This window comes from Siphateles boraxobius, unplaced genomic scaffold (genome assembly GCF_051911475.1).
Source record: "Siphateles boraxobius isolate OS27281-9 unplaced genomic scaffold, OSU_SipBor_1 20, whole genome shotgun sequence".
Lineage (NCBI taxonomy): Eukaryota > Metazoa > Chordata > Actinopteri > Cypriniformes > Leuciscidae > Siphateles > Siphateles boraxobius.
This window is the reverse complement of record NW_027508811.1, coordinates 9,347,483-9,369,690: the sequence shown is the minus strand read 5'-3', so window position 1 is coordinate 9,369,690 and position 22,208 is coordinate 9,347,483. Positions and strand designations below refer to the sequence as shown.

General features: G+C 37.2%; 1 protein-coding gene across 4 annotated transcripts in view; it reads right to left on the bottom strand.

Annotated features, from left to right (window-relative positions):
- rrbp1a (ribosome binding protein 1a) overlaps window positions 1-19,448 on the bottom strand; it is a 30,422-nt gene extending 10,974 nt beyond the window's left edge. For 2 of the 4 annotated variants that reach the window (XM_077236603.1, XM_077236605.1), the window contains exons 1-15: window positions 19,212-19,448; window positions 15,852-17,411; window positions 10,824-10,978; window positions 10,572-10,694; window positions 9,639-9,791; window positions 9,137-9,255; window positions 8,340-8,493; window positions 5,123-5,255; window positions 4,703-4,854; window positions 1,608-1,642; window positions 1,244-1,319; window positions 1,102-1,139; window positions 915-996; window positions 795-832; window positions 618-693 (exon numbers count right to left, since the gene is read on the bottom strand). In XM_077236603.1, coding sequence (XP_077092718.1) covers window positions 618-693; window positions 795-832; window positions 915-996; window positions 1,102-1,139; window positions 1,244-1,319; window positions 1,608-1,642; window positions 4,703-4,854; window positions 5,123-5,255; window positions 8,340-8,493; window positions 9,137-9,255; window positions 9,639-9,791; window positions 10,572-10,694; window positions 10,824-10,978; window positions 15,852-17,394 — 2,877 coding nt within the window. In that variant the 5' untranslated portion in view covers window positions 17,395-17,411; window positions 19,212-19,448. The remainder of the gene's footprint in view (window positions 1-617; window positions 694-794; window positions 833-914; window positions 997-1,101; window positions 1,140-1,243; window positions 1,320-1,607; window positions 1,643-4,702; window positions 4,855-5,122; window positions 5,256-8,339; window positions 8,494-9,136; window positions 9,256-9,638; window positions 9,792-10,571; window positions 10,695-10,823; window positions 10,979-15,851; window positions 17,412-19,211) is intronic. The other 2 variants (XM_077236604.1, XM_077236606.1) reach the window with 2 other exon arrangements.
- Window positions 19,449-22,208: the final 2,760 nt, after the last annotated feature.

Genomic DNA, 22,208 nt, shown 5'->3' with positions numbered 1-22,208 from the left:
TGTGGTCTGTGCGATATTAAGTATAAACCATCTATTATGTTTTATTGTTCTACTATAGTAATGATAATATTTAGAATAATATATTGAATTTAATAGGTGTCTCTCACATTGTCCCACAGCAACATTAAAATAGTGTGGATTAGTGTTCAATGTTTTATAATAATAATAATTTATTCTATTAAGTGTCCATTTCATTCATTTAACATAGCCTATTTAATACTGGGGGCATCCAAGTTATTTAACATAGGCCTATTTGATTTTTTTTTTTTAAGTAACAATAGTTATTATCTCTGGAAATAGGTTACTTTTATAAGGATGTAACTCAGTTACTAACTCAGTTACTATTTGTGAGAAGTAACTAGTAACTATAACTAATTACTTTTTTTAAGTAACATGCCCAACACTGGTGCTTACTGATATAGAGGATAACTCTCTTTGAATTGGACTTTGTGCTTTGTAACTTTGCAGAGATTTTTCTTGTTCAAACAGAAACACTACACACTAAAGAAAGTTGAAAATATAAAAAAGCATAATAGGATCCCTTTAAACGAACAAAATTATACACTTTAGCTTTAAAAAAACAGAATAATTTTTTTAAACAGCAAAGTCTCACTAACTTGAGTGTTGTACTGTTCTTTATACTGCCTTATCTCTTCTTCAAACGAAACCACCTGAGACTCTTTTTCTTTCAAACTACAAGAACAGGAAAGAGAGGACACATGGCATTAAATCTTAACAGAATGTGAAAAAAACATGAATTTGAAGCTGTTACTTGGATCACAAATGACGCATACCTGTTTTGTAGCTTTTCCAGCATTTCTGTGTTTTCAAGCTATAAATAAAAAACGGCATGAATGGTTAAGACTGAATTTAATTGTTATTTGAGGTCTGCAAGTTGCATATGATAAACTTACTGTGTTGAGGTCTGAACTTTTTTCTTTAACCTGTTGGAGTTCTCCCTGAAGAGTTGCTATTTGCTCATCCTTTTCTTTTATGCTTTAATTCAAAAGAAGAGATAAAATAAACAAATAAAAATCATTCAAATCATCTAAGCACTACTGAATTATACTAGTAAAGCAGAAGAAAGCATCCTCTTTGTACCTGAGTTGCAGTTGCTGCCTCTCTGTTGTGTTATCCACCTGAAGAGGACATGTGATTGGTTCAAATAAGGTAGTACAATAAACAAAAAAATAAACAAAACGTGTTACACACTACAAGTTAAATTTACTAATGAAACTGGCACCTGATTGGCGATGGTGTTTTTGAGTTGGGTCAGCTCTTCTTCAAGATTTGAAACTCTAGTTTCTTTCTCTTTCAGGCTAGAAATTAAACGGGTAATGTGAATTCATGGTCAACAAATGTTGAGTGCGCAAAGCTGTTTCAAATGTATTAATGCACTAAAATTGTGTGAAGTTAATGCTAAATACAAGTAAATGTCAATACAATGTCATCTGAAAAGTTTTATCTTATGCAATTCTGCATCTCAAGTAAATGCCCTGTTTCAAGTTAAAGCCATGTTTTAAGGATATATAGATATTTTCATTGGAAAACAAGGCTAAACAATAATAAAAATAATAAAAAAAGCATACACAAACAGTAAATCGTACCTGCTCTTTGCTTGCTCCAGTTCAGCCATGAAAGCCTGTAATGATGATAAATGCAAATGCTTAGGAAATTACTGCTACACCTTATATTATATTCATACATATGTATCTCACTTGTTATATACCCCATCTGTAAGTTGCTTTAGATCAGGGCAGGGGTGTCCAAACTTGGTCCTGGAGGGCAACTGTCCTGCCGAGTTTAGCTCCAACTAGCCTTAAAGGTTTCTAGTATTCCTAGTAATACCTTGATTAGCTATTCAGATGTGTTTAATTGGGGTTGTAGCTAAACTTTGCAGGACAGTGGCCCTCCAGAGGCAGGGACACCCCTGCTTTAGATAAAAGCCTCTGCTAAATTAATAAATGTACATGAAAATGTATAGACTGATACAGATGAACAGGTCTTATTAGGAATAGGGGTGTAAATCGGACAGTTCATCATGATACGATACGATATCGATTCTCCCAGCCAACGATACGATATATGCCGATACCTCAAAAAATTCTGCAATACAATTACGATTCAATTCGATTCAGGGCTATATCGATATCTAGATATTATGTGCCAAGTTTACACAACCAGTTACGTTTATTAACTCACAAATGCAACCAAAATAAATAATATGAACGTTTAATTAAACACTTTGAAAATTGCACACCCTCTCCAAATTGGGACATTAACAACAGAAGAGTTCATTTGCAAAATCAAATAACTCCGATCTTGTTATATCAATCAAACTGCAGCTGGGTTGTTTTGATTAAAGGTGCTCTAAGAGATGTCACACGTTTTTTAGGCCAAAACATTTCACACTATCCGCTAGCTGCCTGTCCCCTGAACACACTGTAAAAAAAACACTAAGCAGCACTGGACTGTTGCTCAGTGGTCCAAAGTACTTTTTTCGAATGAAAGCAAATTTTGCATGTCTATCTGGAAATCAAGGTGCCAGAGTCTGGAGGAAGACTGGGGAGAAGGAAATGCCAAAATGCCTGAAGTCCAGTGCTGCTTCTCTGTAGCCCAGGTCAGGCGCTTCTGCCACTGTTTCTGGTTCAAAAGTGGCTTGACCTGGGGAATGCGGCACCAGTAGCCCATTTCCTGCACACGCCTGTGCACGGTGGTTCTGGATGTTTCTACTCCAGACTCAGTCCACTGCTTCCGCAGGTCCCCCAAGGTCTGAAATCGGTCCTTCTCCACAATGTTCCTCAGGGTCCGGTCACCTCTTCTCGTTGTGCAGTGTTTTTTGCCACACTTTTTCCTTCCCACAGACTTCCCACTGAGGTGCCTTGATACAGCACTCTGGGAACAGCCTTTGTTCAGAAATTTCTTTCTGTGTCTTACCCTCTTGCTTGAGGATGTCAATGATGGCCTTCTGGACAGCAGTCAGGTCGGCAGTCTTACCCATGATTGCGGTTTTGAGTAATGAAACAGGCTGGGAGTTTTTAAAAGCCTCAGGAATCTTTTGCAGGTGTTTAGAGTTAATTAGTTGATTCATATGATTAGGTTAATAGCTCGTTTAGAGAACCTTTTCATGATATGCTCATTTTTTGAGATGGGAATTTTGGGTTTTCATGAGCTGTATTCCAAAATCATCACTATTAAAACAATAAAAGACCTGAAATATTTCAGTTAGTGTGCAATGAATCTAAAATATATGAAAGGACCTGTGTGTGTATATATATATATATATATATATATATATATATAAAGTTTTTTTTTGTTTTGCAAAAGCAGATATCTCCAACAATCGTTTTTTTGGCAAAAGCAGATAACTCCACATTTCATGTTTCAGAGTTAAACAAAACCAAGTTATTGCTATGATACATAAAACACTCGGTTAATCTTTGAAACGTTAATCTCCTCAGCTGACATAGACGCCTGACAAACTTTATTGTTGTGATTACACGCAATACAGGGAGCTTTTCCCTCACCACTAACTTTAGCAATGTTGCGTGAAAAAGTTTCAGCTTTTAGATATCACGGTTCATCAAGTTCGTTGAAATTATCCATCCTCGATCACTTTTAGTCAGCTTTGACGAAACTCCTCTTGGCTAACGCATCTTTTCGAAGTGACTAACAGCCTTTGTCACCTGACCAGAATACTGCGAGCTGAATCGCTAAAACAGACTTTTCTTTTTTTTGATTGTGGTATACAGCAACAATTTCAAGTCATAAGTCTTAGACTCTTTTTTATTTATTTGTGTATAAGAGCAACTTTGTATGTTACTAATTATTCAGAATATGCGCAAGTCCACAAGCATTATTTTTTTATGAGAGCTGCTGGTACAGCATTCCATTTTTTTTTTTTTTTTGGTATGGAAGCTGTTTGTGATTTTGCTAAAGCAAAATGTTTTTTTTTTATGTCTTAAGGATTATATTGCTCATTGCACATAACAGGAGGATGTTGGACAGAAGTCTATTATTTCATGTTAGAGATTCAGAACATGCTGTAGTTTATTCATTTACTACATGTATGCTGCTAGTACAGGCAAACATTTTTTTTCCTGTTGGTTCTTTGCAATGTTGGGACATTATAACCTTACAGTTGACTTGCCAAATCACTTCCATTTGTTTTATTAATAAAATATATTGAAAGTAAATTTTTTATGGCTCATTATAAATACTTTGCTTTAAAAGTACCAAGTAGTCACACACACACAAAAAAGATGCATTGATAATATTTTTACAATCGCAGGTCTCTGAGTCGTAATCGAATCGTAAGGTGCCTGGAGATTCCCACCCCTAGTATAACATGAACTCGCGATGCCTTGACAGTGGACAATACCGGCTTTGGTGACAAAACGTGTTTGGATTCAGTCAATCTTGTTAGGCGTCTATTTCAGCTGGGAAAATTACGTGAGGATGTGAAGAGTGTCAAAATAAAGGTACCGTATATCAATATCAAAATGTGTGGCATCGATGCATTGATCCATATCGATGTATTGTTACATCCCTAATTAGGAATTTAAAAAGTTAACATGCAAATAACTAAATGTTTAACAAACTTCAACCCATTTATTCAGTTTGACATCTACAAATTATTTTATGAGACTTTGAATGAGTGATACACACAACATATAATGGGGCATGGAAAGTGGAGTGTCACCTCTGAATTGTGGTTTTGTTCTTTGTTCTGGCTGGCCTCCAGTTGCTGCTCTCTCTCAGCCTGTATATGTTTCAGCTGGCTTTGCAGACTCTCCAACTGTTTGCTCCGCTCTTTCAATTCCGCCTCCACACTGGCCACACGAGCTTGAGCCTCTGAAACAGTGCAGTTAGGAAGAGAACACTTATTTCTTATTATTAATTCATCATATAGCTGATGATTTTGTCCAAAGCAACCTGAGGTTAAGTGTTTTGCTCAAGGGCACTTTGGTGATACTACAAGTATCACACCTTGCAGGATTTAAAGCCCACATAGAACCATTATCTTCCTTTTCCAATCATACAGAAATGATTTGAAGCAATCTGGATCCATCTTGTGATTTAACAATGTGCTTCCTTGCTTAAGAACAAAGTGGGTGCTGACCTGCATGAGCAGTGGTGTTTTTCTGCTCAAGTTGTGTCTGAAAGCTGTTTCTGCTGCTCTGGGTCTGTCTGAGCTCCTCACTCACTTCCTCCAGATGCTTCTGCAGGGCCTGTTCGCTGCTTATCCAGTTCGCCTACAGGGGACAAACCATAACACAGAAAACACGTCAAGTTTGATCGCACAACTCAGCTTAATTCAAAGTCTTAATGAACAAAACAGATTTGAACATGTTAAAACCAACAAAGTGGATCCACAAAAATGTTATTACATTTTATAACAAAACATCAAACCAAGACACGAAATCTGGGCCATTCCATGTCAACTCAACCAAAGGTCCCCGGCTAAAAATTATTTTGATTTATTATTTCTGGTGAAAAAAATACACAAGTTAAGAAGAAATCCAAATATTAAATGAAATGGATGTATATTTACTGAGTAATCCACTCATTTGTAGAGGGGGGTGAAAAATGACAATTGTGTTGATAAAATATTATTTGTTCTTCAGATATTCCCATTAAAAAAATACAATTAAAAAAAGTGTCAGATGTATGCAAAGTTTTAATTTCGTTTCATAATTTGTCATTATTTTCGTCAACAAAATTTTTTCACAGACGAAAAGGAGACGATAACTAAATAAAAACTAGTTTTGAATGACAAAAACTGACGAAAATCTATTGACATTTTCGTCAAAGAATAAAAACTAGACGAAAACCTTAGATAGTGACGATTTGGGAAGTGACCAAGTCAGAACTGATGTCCTGTGTTTGTGGTAGATGCGCACATTTGTACTGCTGATCTACCCAGCGGGACACGAGTTTGCATGCGCTGCATGTCTCATAAAACGTAAACGTCTCTAAAAACGTAAAGCTCTATTCGGTACGGTTTTCTGTGTGCACACACCCAACCCTAAGCGTGCAGCCTTAAACTGCCACACAGCGCTCGAGGACTGAATTGAGCTCCCTTTCGTGTCTGAGTGGTCAAATACACACACCATTATGTCGAAATGTCCGTTTTGGAGAGTATTCACGTAAACTATGTTGGTTTTGTCTTAAACAATTGTGAGTGTATCGGATGAGCATCAGTGTCATGGACTTCCGATGTCTTAAAGTGATAGTGGATAATAAACCTAATGCGGTCTGTGTCTTTAATATTGATCAAGCAACAAAAGAAAAAGAGAAAAGCATTCACTGCTTGTTAATAGCTTTAATAAGGGTTCATTATATTTAATTCATGCAAATAAATATGTCTGCTGCTTGAAAAAATAAAGAATGATGTATGCAAGTAGTCATCAAGAATGCATACATCATTCATTGAAAAGAAGACTGTCCTATTTTAGGAAATGTGGTTTTATTTAATTTTAAAATATTTTTTTAAGTCACAGTAGTTAAATCTGTATCTGTATTGCATGTTCAAACTTTAAACTCATTCATATTAACAAGATGTTTTCAACGGGAGCATATGGGTTTGGAAATTTTAGAGAAAATCTAAATTAATACATTACAATTTAACTAAACCCATTATATTTTAGTCATCTGAATTGTTTTAGACTAGTTTTAGTCGACAAAATCTACAATAGATTTAGTCGACTAAATCTTATTGTATTTCGTCGACTAAAACTAGACTAAAACTAACAATTCAGATGACTAAAATATGACTAAAACTAAATGGCATTAGTCAAAAGACTATGACTAAAACTAAATTAAAATTTGCTATCAACATTAACAATGAAAGTGACCCACATTTGGTGTTTGACCACTGAAAATGTGTACAAATTACCAATTTACTCATGGAGTCACATTGAGATCCCCATATCTCTGGGATTGAACCATATTGGGTCTTAAAAAGATTAAGATTCCAAAAGAAAAGTGTAAGAATCAGAATTTAAAAGGTTATTTAGAGACCTTTAATACTTCTTGAGTTACAGGCATGCAAACTTGGGGCAAAAATCACAAGAAGTGCTTTTTTGTAGTGTCATCGTTGGCATATAATGCAACGAAGATTGCTGAAGTCTACAGATTGTATTAATAGACCTACCAATCTCTGTGTAAAAATAAAATAATGATGCTGCCATCTTAAGTCATAAGTCATTTTTACCACCCTTTAAGTTGGCTCCAATGTCATTTTGACTCCCCTCTACAAAATAGTGGATTACTCAGTCAATATACATGCATAACATTTAATATTTTGGGTTTCTTCATTTATATTTGTCTTTCTTCAGAAAAAAATATGAACAAAATCTAAAGTTTGAGCTGGATAAATTTTTCCAAAATTTGGTTGATTTGACATGCAATGACCCATCTGCAAACAAATAATGCTAACATTTTTCTTCGAAAAAGAAAAAAGAAAAAAAAGGTGTGTGATATTTGGTAATATAATATATATAATGCAATCTGATAATTTTATACATTATGAAAAAGGCATTCATATAGTTTTACGGGTGGCTTAGGAGTCCAATTACTTTTTGGAACCACTGTACATTACATTAGATCATTGTTCATTTTTTGGACTAAATTCTAAACAGGGACTATGCAAACGTAACATGGGAACATTGACTCTCCAGACATTACCCATGTCTCTCCCATGCAGTACACCGTCTAGATGCTCAAAATGAGCTCAGTAAACACTTCAACAAAAGGCAGCTTTTTATCTGGTGGCCTTTGATTTGTAGCAGTGGATTAGCAAAAAAACGCAGTTTGTTCTCAAAGCTAAAGCCATTTTATCTGTGCTTCCAATATGAATAATCAAATACTTCTGTCTGAAACTGTACTACTTAGGCAGGCTCACATTCTAAATCGCTCGATGAAGCACTTTCTTGTAGCTCTGGCCATGTTCCAACTCACGGAGCACTGCTGAGCGATCAAACTGGCAATCAAATGTTCTGCCAGCATGAGAACAATCCCATTAGTAGAGGCACCAGCACCAGCACCAGGGGGGCTAATCAAGCTTCTTTAATGCACACAGATTACAAGAAACTATGCTTCATAACTGTCGATGTGCAAGGCTAAACAGCCCAGCAAGTGGTAGCAGAATGCTCTAATGAGGCTGGTGCTCATGCTGGGAGAGGTTTTATAAGAATTAGAGTGGCATTTTAAACTCTTTCATAAGAGGCACTACTTGGGCTATTGTTGTTCAGCTCTTTGGTACAAAACTAACTACAATTCAGCAAACTAAACAAATTTGTGGGGTCTGTGGTGCACAGAAAGGATGGGCCTCTGACCTGCAGCTGGGTCAGTTGTTTCTCAGCTGTGGCAGCTTTAGATTCCAGATTTTTCCTGAGTTGTTCTTCAGCCTGCAAGGCGTCATTCTTCTCTACCAGTTCCTTATTGAGCCGAATGGCATCCTGATGCAGTTTGGCCAATTCAGCATTTTGTCTGATGCACCAAAAAATAACAACAATTAAATGGGGAGAAAAAAAAACACCATTCTGAACACACCAGTGTAGTATTAAAGTCAACATGAAACACCTTTCGCAACACATTTTGCTATTGTAATTGATATACATCCAAATTCTATCTGCTTTCTATCAAAATGTATGTTACGTATCAGAATGGTGCCAGGGACTTGAAGGAATGTATGCATGTATGCATGCATATATATCTATTTTTAAATTTATCACTGAAGAATCCCGTTTAAAAAAAAAATCTTGGATACACACAAGCAAAAAACAACAACAACAGTTTGGCCAATTCAGCATTTTGTCTGGACCAATAAAGAAATAAAAAATAAATTTAAATGGAGGCAGAATCATTATATTTGATAAATTATGAAGACAATGAAAAAAAATTGGAATGAATCATGAAGAATCGTGCACACAAAGATCCGGAATGTGCACGTTTCAAATAAAAAGAACTCAATTTTGTAGTAGGAAACCACGGCTGCTTGGTTCCTATATTTGATATGTCATGCTAGGTAGTCTGTTGCTATGTCATCAGTCAAAGGTTCTGAACATCAAGGTGTGGTCTCTGAAAAAGATAAATTTAGCAAGCAAGACAGGCAGGAGCAGTAGGTTCATACTTGCTCTCCGTCTGACTGGTGGCTTGGTTAAGCGCATCTCTGAGGATGGAGTTCTCTTGCTGTAGACGGGCCAGCTGAGCATTAGGGCCTTTCTCCAACTGGTCCTGGAGAGCCGAGACCTGGGAACGAACAGAAAGGACTTAGGCATGTCACGTAATAATTAGGGTTGCCAAAGCTCACTAATGTGATTAATTAAAAGTATCTAATCCTGTTAAATTGAATACATTTACCTAATTTGACATTACAACTAATATTGATTACAAAACCATCGCTGGTACAATCTACTACAAATATTTACAAAAAACATTTAATTAATCATACTTAAGCCAATTCATTATTTGAGGTTAATCATATTAATTACCCAAATTACCATGCAGTTATTATTTTAATTTACTGTCCTACTAAATAATTTTTTTGCCTGATGTCCTTGCAATTTCATAAATTTTCATAGAGTCTTGCTAGCATGTAGGTGAACAGTAGAGAATCTGTGCTGAATTCTCACTTTGGCATTGAGCTGCTGAGACTCAGCGAGGTGGTCTTGATAACTGGCCTGCATGCGAGCTTGCAGGGCGATAATGTCCTGCTCTCGCTTGCTCAGCTGAGAGCTCAACCTGGTCTCTACAGATGCCACCTTTGACTTCTCCACAGACAGCTCCTACACACAAAACAAACACAGGTCATGATCTGGAGTGAAAATAGGCCATCACAATACTTGTGGCTTCTTGTTCAAGTCCTGTGTAGAGCTTAAAACATCTGAGCTGCAAAACAAACATTTGTACACTACTGTTCATAAGTTTGGGGTCGCTATGAGATACATATATTTTTAAGAAATTAATACTTTTTTTCAGCTAGGACATATTTAAATCTATCAAAATAAATAATTTGACAATGGTACAAAAATAAATGTAACGAAAATGTCCTGAAAAGAATCCTAAAAAATGTATCATGGTTTCCATAAAGATATTAAGTAGCACATTTGTTTTCAACATTGTTTATAAGAACATTTCTTGAGAACCAAATCAGCATAATAGAATGTTTTCTGAATGATCAAATGACACTAAAGCCTGCAGTAATGGCCGCTCAAATTCAGCATTAGAATCACTGGAATAAATTAAATTTTAAAACAGATTGAAATAGAAAATAGCTGTAAATATTTCACAATATTACTGTTTTTAACTGTATTTTTGCCATAAATGAGTGAGACTCCTTTTAAAAACATTACAAAATCTTACCAACCCCAAACTTTTGAATGACATCATAGGTTCAAACCTTGCAACTGTCAATATCAGACTAAAGCAAAACATTTAATAAAAGGACTGTCAAATTTTCACCTAATAGAGTCCTTAATGATAGAGTACTTGTAATGCTTGATGCATATGCACATATCAAACTTTTCTTAATTTTTTTATACTAGCTTGAGTGTTTCAGGCCTTACTTTAGTCAAATCCCTCAGTCTGCTTTTAGCAGCTGCTGAGTCTTCCTGCTCAGCTACCAGCTGCTTGTCTCGTTCCTCCAGCTGTTTCTTCAGCACAACCACAGGATCACCCTTCTGTGTGGCCTATAAACATGCACGAAACACTGTTTAGACAAACTTTTGCATGAGTTTTAATAAAGTGATGGGTATAATAATACTCACTTAAAATATAAAACAAGACATAAAAACATAACTTTAGGAAGTTGGCCATACCTTGTGCCATGTGTCTTGATTAATACCAGTTTTATCAGACAGAATCTCAATGAGCTTCTTGGCCTCTACTTCAGTGAACTCCATATTCCTCACCGTGGAAAGCAGAGCCTTATAGGGCAGGTACAATGGGCTGTCTGCGGAGTCTGCAGCCACCGCTAGAGAGGGAGAAAGAGACAAAAAACAAATTAAATAATTAAGTTTATGCACGAATAAAAGGGACATAAATCACAAAAATCACAGAGATAACTGCCATCCACAGAGAAGATACAGTTGCCCCCTTTTGTAGTGCCAGTGTTGTTTTGACGGCGAATTAGAAAGCTAAGAAGTGCTTTGCAGCAGATCAGTCTCTGGCCCAGCACAGTGTCTAATAAACTTGTGTTTAAGAGTGAATTTTCCATCCCATTTATTACACTCCTAACACCCACAGCATAATCAGCATCCAATTCAGATCAGCACAGTAATAAAAACAAAACAGACAGCCCTGTTGAAGTGGAGCTTCAAGGGAATGACGTGTACGATACAGTTAACTGGACTCGTACAGTGGTGTGTGCATGTGCTGCTATCATGTCCTTTATCGACTCACTTTGTTATTTAGACAGTGCCAGCATGGCACCAGAGTGTGGCACGAGGGTGAGATGGCACCCAGGACTGGCAATAAACTCCTGTTGTCCAGTCACTAAAGGCCTTTGTGTGCTCCCCTAATGGAGGAGCTGAGGCAAAAGTATTGTTTGAACAAGGCCAATAGAGAGGGCAAAACTTCGTAGAGAGGAGTGGAATTCTGAGTGCATTTGGAAATCCGCCTGAATGCTGGCACAAAACTCTCTGTATTTTCCCATGGTCAAAGCAGTGCAATACCTGAGTGTGATATATATACAGGTCCTTCTCAAAAAATTAGCATATTGTGATAAAGTTCATTATTTTCCATAATGTAATGATAAAAATTAAACTTTCATATATTTTAGATTCATTGCACACCAACTGAAATATTTCAGATCTTTTATTGTTTTAATACTGATGATTTTGGCATACAGCTCATGAAAACCCTAAATTCCTATCTCAAAAGATTAGCATATCATGAAAAGGGTCTCTAAACGAGCTATTAACATAATCAGCTAAATCAACTAATTAACTCTAAACACCTACAAAAGATTCCTGAGGCTTTTAAAAACTCCCAGCCTGTTTCATTACTCAAAACCGCAATCATGGGTAAGACTGCCGACCTGACTGCTGTAAAGAAAGGCCATCATTGACACCCTCAAGCAAGAGGGTAAGACACAGAAAGAAATTTCTGAACAAATAGGCTGTTCCCAGAGTGCTGTATCAAGGCACCTCAGTGGGAAGTCTGTGGGAAGAAAAAGTGTGGCAAAAAACGCTGCACAACGAGAAGAGGTGACTGGACCCTGAGGAAGATTGTGGAGAAGGACTGATTTCAGACCTTGGGGGACCTGCAGAAGCAGTGGACTGAGTCTGGAGTAGAAACATCCAGAGCCACCATGCACAGGCGTGTGCAGGAAATGGGCTACAGGTGCCGCATTCCCCAGGTCAAGCCACTTTTGAACCAGAAACAGCGGCAGAAGCGCCTGACCTGGGCTACAGAGAAGCAGCACTGGACTGTTGCTCAGTGGTCCAAAGCAAATTTTGCATGTCATTCGGAAATCAAGGTGCCAGAGTCTGGAGGAATACTGGGGAGAAGGAAATGCCAAAATGCCTGAAGTCCAGTGACAAGTACCCACAGTCAGTGATGGTCTGGGGTGCCATGTCAGCTGCTGGTGTTGGTCCACTGTGTTTTATCAAGGGCAGGGTCAATGCAGCTAGCTATCAGGAGATTTTGGAGCACTTCATGCTTCCATCTGCTGAAAAGCTTTATGAGATGAAGATTTCATTTTTCAGCACGACCTGGCACCTGCTCACAGTGCCAAAACCACTGGTAAATGGTTTACTGACCATGGTATTACTGTGCTCAATTGGCCTGCCAACTCTCCTGACCTGAACCCCATAGAGAATCTGTGGGATATTGTGAAGAGAAAGTTGAGAGACGCAAGACCCAACACTCTGGATGAGCTTAAGGCCGCTATCGAAGCATCCTGGGCCTCCATAACACCTCAGCAGTGCCACAGGCTGATCGCCTCCATGCCACGCCGCATTGAAGCAGTCATTTCTGCAAAAGGATTCCCGACCAAGTATTGAGTGCATAACTGAACATAATTATTTGAAGGTTGACTTTTTTTGTATTAAAAACACTTATTTTATTGGTCGGATGAAATATGCTAATTTTTTGAGATAGGAATTTTGGGTTTTCATGAGCTGTATGCCAAAATCATCAGTATTAAAACAATAAAAGACCTGAAATATTTCAGTTGGTGTGCAATGAATCTAAAATATATGAAAGTTTAATTTTTATCATTACATTAGGGAAAATAATGAACTTTATCACAATATGCTAATTTTTTTAGAAGGACCTGTATATATATAAGACTATTATTTTAGTTTCATTAATATATTACGGTATTTATAAATTTTTTGAATTATACACAGTTTTAGTTATTTTGTTGTTTATTAGGTTTTCTTTTTTAGATAACTTTCCTTATATTAGTTTTGGTACTTCAACTTAAAGTGAAACAAAAATTAGAAATGTTGCCTTGCAAATAACTGAAAAAAAATATATATACTTTAAGTTTTAGTTAATGATAACATTGGATGGTTGACTCTTCAAACAATAGATTAACTAATGAGTGAGGTTGGGTAAATTATCTAGATTTTTTGGGGGGGTTAAAGTAAAGCCAAACTTATGCATAAGAGCATGAGAATCAAGGACATGTCCAGACTATGAAACCATTATAAAATGAAACTCAAACTATCTCATGTCCCTAATAGCCGGTGTACTAGCACACACGTGCATGAAATAGAGCACATGAGCATAAGAATGCAGCTCAATGCCTCAATTCCCCTGTTAGTAGAACTTCAGACATAAACCCACTCTGGGCTCTCTGCAACCAATCAGAGCCAGCATCAGCAAATAAGGACTAGTGCTATTCCAACACACCGCCCACAAAGGAAATTGAGCACATAAGCGCTATTTGTCAGAAGAGACAATCCAGACGGTACTCTGAATTAGATGAATGACATCAGGAAGTAACAAGCATATAAACTCCTGAGTCAGCCACTTCACACACACCATATATTCAGGTTTTCCAGGCTCAGCTTGGAGGTTTATTACATGTAGATGTCATTGTGCGGCGGTCTAGCCAAAACAGTTTTATCTCTTTGTATTTAAGGCTCTGGCAAACCAATCAGAAGTATCCTGTTATTGCATACTGAAACCAAACTTCCTTTAAGACATACCTGGGTCCTGCACAAACATTTGGACTGGCTTTTTTCATTAGTGTCTAATATTAGTGTCTACTACATCAAGCTGATAATGATTTTAAAAGTTAGTTATTTTCAGTCAATTCAAATATATATATATATATATATATTAAATAAAGATATTAAAGACAATGAATATTATTTGAAATGAATGTTAACCTAATATGGTCCCTAGGTTAAAGCGTTGAAGAGATGCTGCAGCTGCACATGAAGATGCATAATATGAGGTCTTTAATTGTCATCAACATTCAAGCATTTCATTCAATGGACTTGAACAGCTTGCTCTTTTCCAGCAGATTTAGTTCACAAACAACTGAAAGTCGTGACCTACATAGGATTTTCATTTACAACAATAATCCTAAAATTCCACATTAGTAATTAGTAACTTAGGCTCCAAGGATCTCCCATGCTTGGCTCATTTTGTGCATCTAGCAAATCAGACTTGTGAATTCAGAGAATTGTTAAGTGATACAGACTGGTCTAATTGATGAATGAATTGTTCAGTGCGATTTGCAAGCTGATTTAACATGTTATGAAAATAATCAGCTTGCTTATGAAACGGACACTGCCATCGTGTCTCTTCAGTACAACATAACAAGGAACGACATGTTATTATGAAATGCAGTGGGATATTATGCATTGGAATGTACGGTAGTTAAGTAAAAGGTTTCCAAAATAAAAATACTAACATAAAAAGTACAGACACTTGAAAACTTTACTTAACTTCGTAACAAAAAATACTTTATTAGTGTCCACCTCTGATCGATCGCCATTTAAATGATTAGGCTAATGGCTAACCTTAATATGCAAAATGAAAAAAATAAAATAAAATAGATGCCACCCAAAACAGCAGTTTCCTCACAAAATAATTATTTTTTTACTCAAAATAATAGGATAGTTGTACAAGTTTCGTGCACATGTATTTTTCCATGTGCATGTCTGTACTGTATGTGTGCGCATTTGTATGGGAGATACATGTGAGCAAATGGGTTGTTCTGCTGTAATTATAATTATTTTCTTCCCAAATGTGCATAGGATATTGTGCTTATTACAGAAATTTTTTAGTTATATATGAAAGAAAGAGTACTTTTATTCAATCTCCATAATGTTTCGTTTTGCTTGAATTATATCAGAGCCTCTAGAATACTCCGACATTTTCCTTGATTTATAAACAATCTTCCTGGGTAGTTCTTAATATATATATATTGATATTTTAGTAATTCTTCACTATAATATGTTCATTCAGTGACAAAACAGATTGGATTCTTCATGAACACAGGCTATATCCGTCCCTGTGATATCTCATAACGCTATAGCTTTGTTTAGCTTCCTTAACTACAGCACGGTCGCTTAATTTTTCCTTGAGTGTCTGATGCACTTGTTTTGCTTATGAGCCATCATGCACCTCAAATCTACACACTGAAATGACGACCTTGCGTAATCTACCATCAATACGTTTTTTCCAACTAAAATGACAATTAATCGATCAAAATTAATCATTAGCATCCATAATGCTAATTAAGTAAAATGTCTAATGTTAACAAATTTGAGTTTCAACAAGAACCAGGAGAGAGTAGCCTCCTTTACATCATCAGGTCTGTGTATCCTGCCTAATAATTATCTGACCACTTAATATGGATTTTTGTGGAGATAAGAGCATACCTGGCTCTGCCTTTTTCTTGGATCCTGCTTTCTTCTTGGGTGGAACATCCTGTTTGGGCTCTTCTGCTTTGGCCGGCAAAGCAGTCACTGCGGCAGCTTTTGGAGTGCCCACTGGAGGCACTGCCATAACAGGAACCTTTTTGGTAACCATCTCCAATGGAGCCACTGATTTGGGCTGAAACTCAGCAGAAGAAGACTCTGCTTTGACTTTCCTTTTCCTTTTCTCCTTAGGAGATGGGGCAGGTTGGGCTTCTTCAGGAGTAGGATGGGATGCAGTAGCACCTGTAGCAGCCTTTTGGGAAGGGGCCGGGGCAGGTGTACTGGGTTTTTGTTCAGGTGGAGTGGATTTCTGGGCTTGGGTGGGTGGAGCAGCATTCTGGGCCGGCGGAGAAGATTTCAGGGCTGGAGAATTTGAAGCAGACTTCTGGGATGGTGCAGGTAGAGAGGATTTCTGAGCTGGAACATTTGAAACAGCCTTTTGGGCTTGTGCAGATTTTTGTGCGGCAACAGGTGAGGCAGCTTTCTGGGCTGGAGCATTTGAAGCAGACTTCTGTGAAGGGGCAGCTGGAACAGACTTTTGGGCTGAGGCAGTTGAAGCGGATTTCTGGGCTGGAGGAGCTTGAGAGGGTTTGTGAGGAGGAGGAGGAGGAGCTTGAGAGGGTTTGTGAGGAGGAGGAGGAGGAGCTTGAGAGGGTTTCTGAGCAGGAGGAGCTTGAGAGGGTTTCTGGGCAGGAGGAGCTGGAGAGGGTTTCTGGGCAGGAGGAGCTGGAGAGGGTTTCTGGGCAGGAGGAGCTGGAGAGGATTTCTGGGCAGGAGGAGCTGGAGAGGATTTCTGGGCAGGAGGAGCTTGAGAAGGTTTCTGGGCAGGAGGAGCTTGAGAGGGTTTCTGGGCAGGAGGAGCTTGAGAAGGTTTCTGGGCAGGAGGAGCTTGAGAAGGTTTCTGGGCAGGAGGAGCTTGAGAAGGTTTCTGGGCAGGAGGAGCTTGAGAAGGTTTCTGGGCAGGAGGAGCTGGAGAAGATTTCTGGGCAGGAGGAGCTTGAGAGAGTTTCTGAGGAGGAGGAGGAGGAGCTTGAGAGGGTTTCTGAGCAGGAGGAGCTGGAGAGGACTTCTGAGCAGGAGGAGCTGACTTCTGGACTGGTGGAGCGGGCTTTTGAGAAAAGCTGGGTTGGGGGGACTGAGCTGGGGCATCTTGTTTAGGTCCCGGTGCAGCAACTTGTTCAAGGGCTGGAAGAATTAGAGGACTGGGCTCGGCTGGTACTTCTGTGACCTCAGGGGTGGCCTCTGACACCAGGAGCTTCCCGTTGGGCTTATCATCCTTTTTCTTACCACGAATTTTCTTCTCTGCTGCCTTGTCCTTTTTCTTTTTGTCTGATCGTTGATTGGATTGCGTCTTCCCTTGCTCCTTCCGCTGCTTGGCTAAAGCTTCTTCGTAGGAGGTCTCCTTCATGGAAAATGTTGAGACCAGTGCAATCCCAATAGCTGAGAACACCATGAAGCCACCAAACACCACTATTCCAAGGGTCTGAGGATCATAGATGTCCATGACTGGTAGTGTCCTTTCTAAAAAATAAAAAATAAATGGAAGGAAAAAAGGGTGAGGTTTGTGGCATTTTTATGTCAATATTATCATGTTTTATATATTCAATTAATGTTCCACATAAAGGCTTTTTAAACACAAGAGTGGCACCTTAAGTGTTAATGCCCCAGTAAGGTGAGGCCATCTTACCTTATAGGATTTCCTAGATTTCCTTTATCAAACACATATTTATCGCTTTACTATTTAACAATTTATTCTAAGGACATAAAAGCTGGCTTTTGAATGTTGGCCTGGAGGCAAGAAAGAAAGTCTGAAATTTTACACTGCATAATAGACATTCCCTGTTCCAGAAGCATCTAGTTTATTAATTTGGATAGGAGTTCCATTCAACCAAAAAACAAGTTTCTACAAAAACTTGCAAGTAGAAAAAATATGACCAAGCATGCTACCCACAACTTCTATTACAAAATTTTAACAAAAAGCTCCACATGAAATGTGCAAACAATGCATTTAGTATAGAAGAGGATCATGCAACCAAAAACAAGTTTTCTATAGAAACTTGTAGTAGGAAAAGACATCCAAGTAGGCCTATGCTACCCTCAACTTCTACTATAAACTTTGAAAAAAAAGCTACATCTATACAGTATGTGAACACCACGCATGCAACAGAGTTTTCCATTCCACCATGCGCTCTGCCAAAACAAATTTCAGTCCTCTGCTGCTTCCATGGGATTCTTGCCATACTGATCTTACACTTCAAATGTGCACCAAAGCATGAATGCATGGTGGCAAAAAAAAAAAAAAACACAACTTCATATTCTAGAAGCAAGAACAATCTAGACAGCCTTCAGCACACAATACATATGATAATGAGGTTTAGTGTCAATCTGTAATTTGTACGTAGGAATGCTACATTTCTGGGGAAACAGATGCACTTAAGACTGCTCCATTTCACATAGCCCTTGACTATGTTATATATATATATATATATATATATATATATATATATATATATATATATATATATATATATATATACACACACACACACACACACACACACACACACACACACAGACTTACATTGACTTAAAATTAAATCAAAAAAGCCAAATCAATATTAGATCTAACAAACATGTATTATGCTAATACCATGACATCCATTTATAATAAACCTGATTACTAAAAGTAAAATGGGCCAATGGGAGATGGGGACCACCTTTAAGTTGATTTCTTTTGTTTCTTACATATATAAATCCATTATAAGAAATTAAATTAAGAGGGGAGACTCACAACATTTTGCTTCGAAACTGAATAAAAAGGCTGATAAATATTAGTTGGAAAAGTGTTTGTTTGTACTCCATGCTCGCTTTTGACACCTATTCAAAAGGTAGCTGTTGAATTCAATAAGAAATGAAGAGTGAGACAACTCAACAGCTGTAGCTACTTTTCTCCCTGAAAAGTGAATGAACAACCAGAATCATGATTAAACAGTTTTCGGATAATTACAGACATTAAAGCAGTTATAGGAGCTGAAATGTGTATTTAATAGACAGTATTAATATCCTAGGTCACAAAGGAAAACCTGATATTAACTGTCTGCCTACAACGGAGCATCACCCAAAATCAAAATGTGAAACCACTTATCATAGTCATGCCATTCGCTTCGTGACTACTATAAGATGTCTTTAACCCACTTGAGTTACGATATAGTTAAAGAGGAGAGTGCATACATGGGAGAGATCAAAGTTTACGTCTAATTGCTACTGAAAATCTTTTAAGCTTTTAATGAATAACGCCATTACAAAAGCTTTAAATCTCACCTCCTCTGACGGCAGATTTCCGTTGGATGAATAACTTCAGGAAGATTTTAAACAGAAATTATTATCTCGTGCCTTATCACGCCAGCAAAAAACAAACAAAACAAAAAAACAAAAAAAAAATCTTATTCCCAGTTTGAGAGTCAGACGATGTCTGTGTGGAGTCGTGGCACTTTCTCGCGCTGGCATTACGCCGGCAGTGGCCCACATTCCGTCCATCCAGGGGACAGCTGATTGGCTAGAGTAGAGTCAGTCAAACAGTTGCGAACCAATAGAATTTTGCTATCGAAAAGAAGGCTGGTCTTTTTGACTCGAATGGGAGTTGTAGTTTTTTTTATTCATTTTTCAAAAAGGGTTTCAAAAATTACCGTCACAGACTTCATTTGACTACCCAACTATTAATTTTAGCAACCTTTTAAGTCACCAGTCTGGTTGCTTGCTTGTCTGCATTTTAACCATTCCTTTTTTATTTTTTTTTATTTTAAAATTTATTTATTTATTTATCTATCTATTTATTTATTTATAGCCTATTTTAAATATTCCGAAACATAGGCCTTCATTTATTATTTTCAGATGGAATATGAATCAATTTAATTTTTCTTTGTATCTCCCATGAAAATAACATTTAAACGACTGAAAGCAAAGATGGTGTGGAAAGTTAAGAAATAGGCTAATACATTGCTGAATTTATATAATATTAAAATCCAACTTCATTGGAACTGGTTAGACGCATGAACTACCATTTTTAACATTATTATGAGACCTAAAGGAAAGGTATTCAAATACCTAAATTTAAAGGTAGGCTGTACTAAGATATACAAAGACTGTTGTAAAATAAATGTTTAAAACAATGTGTGAATTATTTATTGCTAAAAGTGAATGTCGTTACAGATCAATATAGGATCAGTCTTTATTTATCTTTGCCTTAAGCTTATACCTAGACACTAAGTTATGGAGCTGTTTACTGAACGGTGACTATAAAAAAATCTTAATTTACTTTTGAAAGGTTAGTCTGTGGTGTGGTTGTGTGTCACATTCATTTGTTTAGCAGCGGGTGTGGTTTCTATCTGCAAGAATGTGGCATATAAAATCAGTAGAACCGTTTTAAAACCTTTCAAATTGTACATATTATTTCATATTATAAACACAACATAATTTAATTATAATTCTGTACAATTCACAGCAGGAAAAAATATGAGGACAGATTCAGAAGCACTGAACTAAATAAGGAGTGGATGCACATTCCACATTCATTTCTTTATTGTGTAGTAACAAACTCAACATCAAATTGAACAAGAGGGCGTTGAAAGAACAAAACATAGATTAGTCTATAGCAGATTTACCTGAATGTAAATCCAAACGTTTTCATGCCTATCCTAAGAAACACCTCTCAAGTAATTTCCAACCTGCTTTATATTTAATTATTTCATCGATCAAATGTCTTTTTTTCACTTTGCAGCGCATACTTCTATATAAGCATTCTCAATATATAGGGACACAAATATGGACTGCATTATTCAGACTTGGTTCCCTTCTTTATAGTTACATAATCCTCTGAGACTCTTGCCCCTACAATTAATACAGATCACACATGCTTGAAAAATGTATACTGTGAGATCTACAAGATAAATACATTATCCTTAAAAATCAAATCAACATAAATACCCTAATATTTCCAAATGTTTATTCACCCTTAAAAAAACTGCCCTCAAAATGCTTCATAATTGGTTCATGATCGTCTTGATTCATAATCGTTTTACAACAGGTCCCGCATGTAAATGTTAGAAATATCTGGCATGGAACTAGTTGTCTCACATATTTATCGGTCAGCCATTCGAGGTCATGTCAACGTGGTCTGTTTGCTTAGTGTGTGAGAGAGTCAGAGCTGCAGTAGCACATGGTCTGAAAAGTATATGTCATAGGAGTATTATTCATTGCTTGTTTAATAAACCCTAACCTTAACGGCATGCATATAAATACGAAAGAATATTAACATTAAATGTTACCATTACAGAAATGTTTTCAATTCAGAAATCAAGTTGGATATTCAGGGGGAAAATAAGACGTTTTTGCTTTTAAACAAAACATACAGTAACAGTCTGCAATTTAAATGTCTTGTGCATTTTTCTCTAGTCTAGAGCACAGATGGAGCCCAGAACATTATATTACCTATAAATTACTGCATGGCAGTGTTCAGCTGTTACTGTAGTGTTTGATGTCTGTTCAGAGTAAACAAAACTGGTTCTCTTTATCTTTATCAAGAGAAGTGCGTGGACAAACTGGTCTGCTTGTTGAAGATAGGCCTATGGAAAAGTCACACTGTATTTATTTTTGCTGCTGTGCCTAAGGCACGCTAACTTCTACCAAGAGAGCACTCGTACCTAACCCCCACTTCTGTCTTAATGGACTGAGAGTCCAGAACAGATGCCCTCCATTGACTTTAGAGAACATCATGGAATACCTCAATGCACTTTAAGCAACTGAGTTTCTAACTATCCGTGCTGTCTGGTTTACAGCATATTTTGTCTGTCAGTGTGAATAAGGAGCATGTTTTTAGACCAATGAGATTTCATAATGTGCGGGGCTATCCAGCGAGACACTACAAACCTTTGTAGTGTCTTGCTGGATAGCCCCGCCCATCTCATTGGTCTAAATACATGCTCCTTATTGTTCAGGAAATATAGCCTAATAGACATTGAAAATATATACTCATAAATATCTTATTTTTGGCTGTGATTGTGAAACGCAGCAGTTTCGCATTTATGTCACTATCAACTTCACTGTTTCTTTTGTTAGTTTCAAGATTTAAGTTCTGTCCACTTAAAAAACCTAAAATATTAAACTGTAATCAACCATCACTTTAAAAATGATTTTTTTTTAAAACCCGTAACTTTACAAATACCAAGAAGTGCCATAGCCTATAACATCAACTTTACCCAAGGCTATTTTTAAGTGATTCATTGCATCCCCCCCCCCTCCCTCCCTCCCTCTCTCTCTCTC